The sequence below is a fragment of the Cryptomeria japonica genome, chromosome 3 (genome assembly GCF_030272615.1).
Source record: "Cryptomeria japonica chromosome 3, Sugi_1.0, whole genome shotgun sequence".
Classification (NCBI taxonomy): Eukaryota; Viridiplantae; Streptophyta; class Pinopsida; order Cupressales; family Cupressaceae; genus Cryptomeria; species Cryptomeria japonica.
The window spans coordinates 272,066,998-272,076,776 of NC_081407.1; the positions used below are offsets into that span (position 1 = coordinate 272,066,998).

The 9,779-nt window shown below is 33.6% G+C and overlaps 1 protein-coding gene across 1 annotated transcript; it reads right to left on the reverse strand.

The window, feature by feature from the left end:
- Nucleotides 1-2,664: 2,664 nt before the first annotated feature.
- On the reverse strand, nucleotides 2,665-7,440 carry LOC131052725 (tetraspanin-8). Its single transcript, XM_057987312.1, has 3 exons — nucleotides 6,901-7,440; nucleotides 5,519-5,836; nucleotides 2,665-3,101 (listed from the first exon to the last, which is right to left on the reverse strand). Exons 1-3 carry the CDS (start codon nucleotides 7,408-7,410, stop codon nucleotides 3,054-3,056), a joined length of 876 nt encoding a protein of 291 aa, XP_057843295.1. The 5' UTR covers nucleotides 7,411-7,440; the 3' UTR covers nucleotides 2,665-3,053.
- Nucleotides 7,441-9,779: the final 2,339 nt, after the last annotated feature.

A 9,779-nucleotide genomic window follows, 5' to 3' on the forward strand; every position in this document is an offset into this window, starting at 1 on the left:
ATACTTTTAATAAATGGATGAGTCTATTTTGGTAGGTGTTGCCATCAATGACAAAGGGGGAGATAGTTGCACATATACCTTTGTCTTGTCATTGATGCCAACCCCTTTGTTTTGGAAGAGGTCTGAATTCCATAAGTTTATCGGAAGCAATGTTTTGGGTGAAGCAGTATTGTTGGTTTGCAAGTTGTGTCTAGAGTGTTTGTGTGTTATTCCATAAGTGTTTTATGTTTCAATTACAACATCAAAGTTTATCAGAAGACTTTTTCATGTACTGGTCATCCGTCTAACTATTTACTTTTGGTTTGGAGATTTTTTGGTTTGGATTAAGTGCAATACGTTTCATATTTTTGGGTCCGGTTATATATTTTGGGTTAGAAGCATGTATACACATTATAATCTTCTTAAGGCCAATTTTGTGAGGATGATTGTTTCGGCTTGGTATATATATATGAGACTTGTTGAACGTAACATATATATGTGTGTGCGATAGAGATGTGATGAATATGCAAATATAAATATGAGTGTGATTTGATGCAAGGAATTCTATGCAGAGATGTTTCAATGCAGAAGTAAGGATGAATATAGTTTTACTGATTTGGAAGATTTGGTGGTGTGGATATTTCAATAAGAGAATTGTTTATGCTTTAAACAATAACTGTAATCTGCATACAAAGATGCTTTTGTTCATACAATTTCCTTTGATATTGTAATTTTGTATCTTGCCTCAAGTTTAATTAGCTTCGGGTTTGTAAGTCCCTTTTTGTATCTTGCCCCATGAGCAGCTAACCTTGGTGTGCAAGTCCAAAGTAGTGAGATCTACTTTTTGTAATCATTTTCTAGATAGTGGATTATCTTATGGGTTAACTCCCATAGTGGTTTTTCCTAGTTCGGGTTTTTCATGTATAAATTTTTGGTGTTCTTGTGTGGATGATTTGCGTTCTTATTTTGTGAATCTGGTTAATATAAGTTTACAGTCTAGAATTTTAATTTATGTTGATTCACCTCCCCTCTCAACATCCATTGTGTGTTCAACACATCCTTTATGTGATAGTACCATAGATAAACTTGGTATTCTCTTCAAACTATTTTTAGCTTTGACATTTATTGTGCAGTGGGAGTTTATAAATATGTGTATGGTTATCCTCTTTGATATATTGGTTTGGTAATTACTAACACATAATGAATTTGCATGTTTCATTAGATTTGGATCAACAAATTATGCAAGTTATGGGTTAGCTACCCATTTTTTGTAATGAAATGATTTGGATGTGGACTATATATATCCATGAGATTGTTTTAGTGTTAGTGTAGACTTTGTTAGCTGGCCTTTTTTGTGGTCATTGTGTATTATTATGTTGCACTGAGATAGGAGGATAGATATGCAAGAATTGATTGTGGTTTAGAGTTGATATGTTGATGGCATGAAGTTCTATCTATGATGGTATACCCTAATTTGAGGTATGACTACCTTGGATGAATTTTAATTTTTTGTTGTTGCTATTCTAGGTGGTATGAGTAAGAAAATTACTCAAAGCCTTTTTTATCTTTTTAAATTGATTCTTATGTTCATGTAAAGATTGGTGTAAGTTTTAATGATAGTTGATATGGTTCACCTTCGTATGTTCTTTTTCTTCCACTGGTGGCATGTTGGAGGATGTGAGGATTTTTTCTCGATGATGGTTAAATCATGGTTACTTTTGTAGGTATCTTATTGGAGCATGAAATCATGGTGAACATTCAAATGGTGCATGGATGGATAATGAATTATTTTCCCTTGTTTGTCATTCCTATGGGTGTATTTACAATGTATGATGTCAATTGGGAGAACGTTAGGATTAAGGTGTCATCTACTTTGTAAATCCTATGAAATGGTTCCAACATCATTGGAAATTTTCCTAAGGCACTTAGGGTATTTTGAAAAAATAAAATTTGTAATATTTATTCTCACTATTGTTTATAATAAATTCATAAAGGGTGATGGGTTCCACTAGCAGTAGTAAAGTTGCAGTGCAAACACAATTATTTAAAATTGTTTTTCCCACATGTGGAAATCTTAAACGAGATAATTAATGATATGGGAAGTGGAAAAATGAGTGACATGTGGGATTCCCCAAGTGGGTTCTTGGAAGAGGCAACAAGTGTCTCTTGGTATTTTGTCATTTATTGCATTTAATATAATGTTTATCTTCCATGTTTGGTCACCCAAGTTGGAGGGAGATTATTGGAGCAAAAAATGGTGTCCTTCCAGCTTTTTTGGAGGTAATCCAAGGTTTTGGGATGTTTGGAATGAAGAGCCTTCTTTGGATTCCTTGTTTGATGGTTTTGGGAGCTATTGTCATTCTATGTAAAAAAAAAGTGTATGTAGAATTAATGAGGAACATTTGAATGTAGAGTTACTCTATAGGACCAAGGGCAAGTAAAAACAAAATGAGGTTATTCATAGGTACATAGTTGTTGCCATGTTGGAGGAAAAAAAGAGAATGTAAGTGAATGTATTATAATTAGTAGTGAGAATAAATATTACAAATTATTTTACCAATATACCCTAAGTGCCTTAGAACTCTTTCAAAGATGTTGGAACCATTTCATAAGATTTACAAGGTAGATGAAACCTTAATTCTAACAAATATATACCAAAATATAAAAGATACGTGCTTCCCAAAATGACTTCCAAAATTTAAAAAATGTCTTTCCTTCATGGTGCAAGATAATGCTTTGATACCAATTGTTATTAAATAAATTGTATAAAAGAGGAAGATAATATGAAATATTATACAAATACTTTATAATCAATAAGAATAATAAGCCACTTTATGGAAGAAAACCCTCTAGATATCTCTAATACGAAAACAATTTGCAAACTAATGATGAATCAATGCCTCCTATATATACACCCTTCTTGCACCTAGGATATCACCTAAGCCGAATTATATAATGACACATAAGCCCTAGGTCGATCTAAATAGTTAAATAACAATATAATAATGATAGTATGAGTTAAGAGATGAGGTAGCCACAAGTCAACTACTCATAACCCTATGTATACACTAAGATCAAGGGTGTAGCACTCCAAAATCTTTGAACTTCAAGATCTCGCATCTCTACACAAAGGAAAAAGCTCATGTTAATCCTAGAGAAGTCATCAATGAAATAAATATTTAATATAATTATACACAAATTTATTTAATGAATGCTATCAACAAGACCAAATGTATTAATATAAATCAAATCCCAAATCCCTAAAGCTTTAGTACAGTATATGTAAAGATTAACATGATTTATTTTTCATGTATATCTAATGTTTATGAAATTCTAAATCTAACGAATAATTAATTAACCCCTCTAATAAGTTCAAGATACATTTTAATTCCCTAAAGCCTTTCTCACCAATGTGGACCATATGTGCATGCCACAACATTGTCTTCTCAATAGAAAGATTACAACTCCTTGAATCAAGAAAGGTTCATACCAAAGTGTGTGGTGGTTGCATGAATATGAAATATAGTTCTAGAATGGAACTCCAATACTATGTCTCCATGGATCATATCACACACATTATTAATCTTTCTTAGTTAAAACCAATTCCTCAACAAACTTAGAATTTGTAGAACGTGGAAAAATTGGTCCTCTCATATCTAAAAGTGAACATGAATCTTGCATGCCAAAATATTGAGAGATAATATGTATCCCAAATAAATCTTTCCACCAAGAATGTTAACATAATTAGAAAAGAACTCATATTGAGTTGTAGGTGAAGTAGGATCAATGTAAGAATCATGGACAACTAACTTATGAGTATGTCTAAAAGGAAAATATGGGCACTAACAAATTCAACAAGTGGGGAGAAGTTAATACCTTATAAAATTATACCCCATAAAAAATACAAACTCAATCATAGCATATAATTTCAAAGGCTATTAGAAATGGGAGGTCACAAAGGATAAAATCATATGTCAAAAGATATACAAGGGCGGGAGGCGAAGTTGAAAGAGTTTTATCAAAATGTACGATAAAAAACTAATCAAAGTATATGCATGGATATTAGCCAGGGAAATTGATATAGGAAGATCTATGATGATAGACTATCTAAAGGTGGGAGACTAGAATGCAGATGCATATCATATTGTTGGAACAAGCTCTAATCAAAGTATCATAACTATATGTAGACAAAGGTATATCCAAATCATATGAAGTCTAAATAATATGATACAATCAAAATGAACTTGGCTACGAAAAATATAATAAAAATCAAGGTCAAACCGTAAGGTAAAATGTTAGAAGTGTAAGATTGGTCATGTTCATTGGGAACGTAAGAGAATAAAATCTAATTCACACAAATCTAACTAATTATTTCAATGCAAACAATAAGAATACAATTGAACTAGATTAAATATAGATTTGAATTAATAAAGTAAAATGCTATATAAGAAATTAAATGAGAAGGGTAGGTGCACTTAGCTTTGGGAATAAAGATGGATTAGTTAATGTTGGTGCCATTTATAAAGTTGTCATGCTAAATAAAATAAATGCTCATGGTTTGATGAATATAGTTAACAATTTTGTATAGCCTTAGAAAATATTCATGCGTGACCTTATTCATGAGAATGATCCTATCAAAGGTTGTAGTAATGATCTATTCAAATTTGTGTTCTTTGTGTTTGATTTTGTCAAGGTAGTATTTACAAATACCTTAGTGGAGATTGTTATATTACTAAGGTCAAGTTCTCTTAGGTCAACCACCTATCTAGATTAAATTTATGATTTTGATTGAATGATCAAAAGCAACATTCTCAAGTAAGCGAGTAAGCTCTATGATTCTGATGTAGATTATGTTAGTGTGCACTAATGGATTCTCCATGTGGCCTTACTTTTTTATACGTGAATGAACTAAATGGTAGGACACAATGACAATAAGTAAAAATGTGTATCAAGTTGACTCAAAATGACTAGTATGAAAAAGCACAAGTTAGAAATATTTGAATTTGAAAAATTAAATTTTGGGTTTCATCCCAAGCCACTTGAAATTGACCTGTCAAGAAATGTGTTAGTTTCAAGGGAATGAGCAAATGTATAATAGATAAAAAAAAAAAATTAATAAATTTATATGTAAATAATAATCATAATTTTTTTTTAATAAAATAAAGATAAATATAACTAAAGATAAGATCAAATTTTTGAAAATTTGTATAAATGAATAGCAAATAAATAAGAATACACATTAAATCTTGAACTAAACCTATCCATATATAATTATTGAGACATTCCATCAAAATATATCAAATCTCAATAGAAATTACACTTATACATGTTACATTATCATGATATTGCCTATAAAATAGTATGCTTTATATTATTCATTTCAAGACAAAGTAGATCTTATCCACAACTAATTTTCAACAAGCTTCATTGAAAAGAAAAAACATACGAATACTAGCTAACAAGATGGCCATATGCAAGCACAATGACTATATATGCAGTCATACTAAAGAGCAAATGGTTCATTCTAAGGATAGCCAACCAGAGTCATCCTATAAACAGCATATTCAAACTCCTTTTCTTTGCTGTTGTTGATGCAGGCACGGCAGCCAGCGGAGTAGATGGCAATCAGTGCAACTGTTACTGCTAGAGCAGAGATGATAAGTTTGCGCCAGTCCCTCTTGAGGTTGTCCACCACACCTGCTTTGCATGATTTGCAGTCATAGCAAAGAATATCCTGATTGTTGCTCCATGTTTTACAATCTGGATCTGTGTTGTTTATGGGCTCTGGTTTTTTCTCCCATACTGTAGCATTTATGTATTTGAATTGGCATGAAGTTGGAGGCTTGCAGCAACCAGACTGCCCAATGAAACCAAACTCCATGTCAGACAGTTAAAATATTATATTAAAAGCCCCAAAAATGTAAACTAACAGCTTGCTTGACAGTATTTGTTGTGGGTCACAATCAAGATTTGAAGTTGTTTATAAGTAAATGGTGAGAAAGTTACTGAAAGTTCCATGTCAAAATCCATTGCATCTTATAGTAAACTAGCTAATTTCTGACCAGTTACAACTATATATAGGCAAGACCTTAAAACATTAAAAACAAGAAGTTTCCAAGGTTGGGTTTAGCAGTAACTTCTCTCTTCAAAAAGATAGGATCCTCTGTAATGTGCAGGTTAAGGGCTAACCAAAAAATGTGCACTGATACAATTGGAAGAAGATAATGCTTAAAATGAGACTAAGACTAAAAACTAAAGCTAGAACAAAATAAAAGAACAAACTTGCTAGTAGACCATATAGTTCATTTCCTATCACCTATTGTTTGAAGCCCAAAAAATCTCCAATGGCAATGACAGAGCAGAACTGAGATATAGCTGATTCTAGCTTTTTATACAACTGCAGTTTTACAATCAGGTAAACATAAACTATTCAAAAGTTTACAGTTGCAATGGTATATATCATGTCAATACAAAACTTGGCATTCTTCTTTAATGAGTTTAAGAAGACTACTCTCATAAGAAGACCACCATAGTAGGCATGAGTTTTCCACAGTCTATAATAAGTGCAATATTTCTGAAAAAACTGTGTAAATTTTTACAAATTGACGTTTCAGATTGCACTCAGCAATCTATCATCAGAAAAAGAGATAGATGGAGAGGAAAGACCAGAGAGAGCGAGGAGTAGGCATGAGGTGGAAGGAAAGACAAGGACAAAGAATAACGAAATGGAGAAAATAAAAATAGTAAGAGATAAAAGGCATACGAAATATAAGACCACCATATTCAAGCCACACACCCACATTCCTAGCAAAGTTGGAAATTTTCAATGTTGTGAACACAAAATACTCTACTGACATCAAACCGAATTCAGTCTGGGCTATGTATGTTGAAGCAATAACAGGGAGAAAAAAAGGGTCCAACCTGAATGGGTGATAAATGGGTTTTATAGAACTGCTCTGCAACAGCATTAACTTCATTCTCTGCTAAACTCTTGCAAATACGAGCTTCTTTTAAGCAGCTCTTTATCTTGTTCCAACTGTAGTTCTTATCTACTTGACCCTGCAACCACTTTGAATAATCTCCCAGCCTATACTCCTTATACTCTCTTCCCTCAACGTTCCTCCCATCACCTTTATAAGTCACAGAAAATGCAAAGACAATGAAGCCAATCAACATCAAAACTATGAGGGAAGACAGCAGAACCAGATACAGAGACAAGGCCCATGTTAACCTGAAGCATGCACCCACAAAACCTGCTACAGACAGCAGCATAACAAAGGCCCCTAGTCCTATGACAGGCCATTGCAGGAACCTTTCACAGTCTGTGGTGCCTTTGTTAGCCAGCCATATGCCCTGCCTTAGAATCCAGAGGGATAACAGGAACGCTAGGAAATTGATGGTTGCTATGATTTTGTTGCTCACACGAGCCATGGTGGCTTGCTCCAACTTGTGATAAGGCTGGTGCATAGGCAGAGATGGTAAGAGATGTTTCCTTTTGAAGCCATACTACTTCCAAAGTGTACGACAACATCATTAAAAAGGGAGGTTCATGCGTATGTCCTTTCTTTGCTCTTCACTTTAGCTCATGCTTCACGAGGTGCCCTCGCAATTAAAAATGTTTTGATTTTTCCTCTGTTTCCTTCTAAAATTTGTTTGAATTTGCAAGGCACCATGACAAACATTGCCGTTAAGAAAAAGTGAGGGTTTTTTGTTTTGTGTCTTTTTAATGTTATATTGGTCTTTGGAATATGAGCTTTTATTGTTTACCAACATTTACTGCGAGGTCATGATTGTTATAGTTTCATTTTAAATAGTCTTAATTTTTGTTAATCAAGTAGTTGTTTTTATTAAAGATTTGATAACACATGGGATGATTTTATCATTAAAGTGATCTGCGAAGTACATTTATAAAGTCTTTCACATGATATGTTTTTTGAAATGCTTTTGCATGTGGTTCTTTCCATTCTAAAATCTGATTGATATGTGTTCCCAAACCCAAATCAGTAAAGAGTGATACCACATGTAATGAAACATGCTCCTCTTAAGCAATATCATGTAGCTAAAAGTATAGCATAGCTAAAACACAAGGTTCTCAAGCGTACACAATACCATGTCCTATCATTCCCTCTAACACTTGGCCCCAACCAATTGGAAATCCATGGCCACGTCTCTCTGGAGCTGATACCCCTTTTATAATTGCACATATGATCATAGTCAATCTGTCATATAGTGTCCCATCGGATCTCATAGTACTCAATCCCTAGGTCTTGAGAGTCACTTTGAAACAATTTACTCAATGTAACTACACTAGTGGCTCTCTCATATACTGCTCTTTGGTCATGGATAGGAATCCATAGGATGCACCATACATCCTCTAGTGTAACAAATGCCTACCCAAGTAGTAAGTGAAAGGATCTAGTCTCAGAGTCCCATCGCTTCACCAATGTAGTAATCAAACCTCAATTAGTCCTAATCTCGGGCATGAAGCAAATATAGTAGATGCATAGTGCATGTAAGATCAATCCATGGGGGCTTCACTGACTAGGCAATATTATATCACGTGTTCATATTGTGGGCTTTAAATTCCAAAGATCAAAAACAATATATTACTTACCTAGTGAAAATAGGGGGGGTTTTAATTCAGATTGTGTATTAGGAGGCGATGACAAAAAAAGAGTTCAGAATAATATTTTTTGAAAATAGAAAGATTATTTAGTATGCCATTAACGCACGTGATATAACTCAAATTAATTAAATAAAACTCCCGTAGATCAATCACTCACCCTCATTTAAATGTTTTCGTAAAGACATGTAAGTTGGCCACTCTCCCGAATATACAATGGTTTGAGTATTACCTATAGTCATTTGCTATCCTATGTTTCAAATTTGGCTTGTTTAACCTAAGGGAACTAGGAATATTAAACCAAAAAAGCAATTTCAACAAAAATAGCCAGCCAAATGTGTCGCATTTATCACAAACGCGGTGCACTAATGCAATTGCATTAGGCTTACAAGCAGATGCGGTGTATTTAACAAAACAAATGCGTCAGAATAAATACGAATGGGGCATGAACACAATTTAAGAATGACAGCCATATACATTAGAGATATCAAATGCAACACGACACAATTGTCTGGCTAAAATTTGGCCCTAAAAGTATAACAAAAATAGGAAAAATTGACCAAAATAACAAACATTGGTAAGGTACTTACCATGGGGCCCAGTTTGTAGGTCGTCCAAAGGTAGTTGCTCTCCTCTCCTCGAATTTCTCAAAGGACCCAAATAAACCTAAAAGGACCTATTTATAGCTAAATTTTGTCTTGCACGAAACAAATTGTTGAGCATTTTGTACTGGCTGCAATCATTTTTACCTTCCACACTTAATAAATGGCTGAAGTTATTTTGGGTCCAAAACAGATCTTTCGTACAACGTGTTAGCGACAGGTTAGTCAATCGCAGCCGTTAATTGCAAAATCGACAGTGTAAAATGCATGACTAACACGTGTTAGTCAATCCGTACTGTCGTTTTGGAGCCAGAATAGACGTGTCCCCAATAAATTGACCCTAGAGACCTCTTTCTTTTTTTCTTTTTTTTCTTTTCCTTTTTTGTGAACTGTTTTTGGACTCAAAATCATATTATTGACAACTTGGTTCTCGAGTTTCAAATTATTCGAGGGGCATTATAATATCATGTTGTCACTAAGGCATATAACTTGAAGTGATTTTTTCTAATTTTCTTTGAAACAACGTTCAATTTTGCATTGTCTCAAAGAGGGGCAAAATGTAGACATTGAATATA

Coding starts and splice junctions, on each gene's coding strand:
- LOC131052725 (XM_057987312.1), bottom strand. CDS start 7,410: ATGGCTCGTGTGAGCAACAAAATCATAGCAACCATCAATTTCCTAGCG. Junction 5,837..6,900: donor CCCATTTATCACCCATTCAG/GTTGGACCCTTT, acceptor TTCATTGGGCAG/TCTGGTTGCTGCAAGCCTCC. Junction 3,102..5,518: donor CTGTTTATAGGATGACTCTG/GTTGGCTATCCT, acceptor TCCTTTGTGTAG/AGATGCGAGATCTTGAAGTT.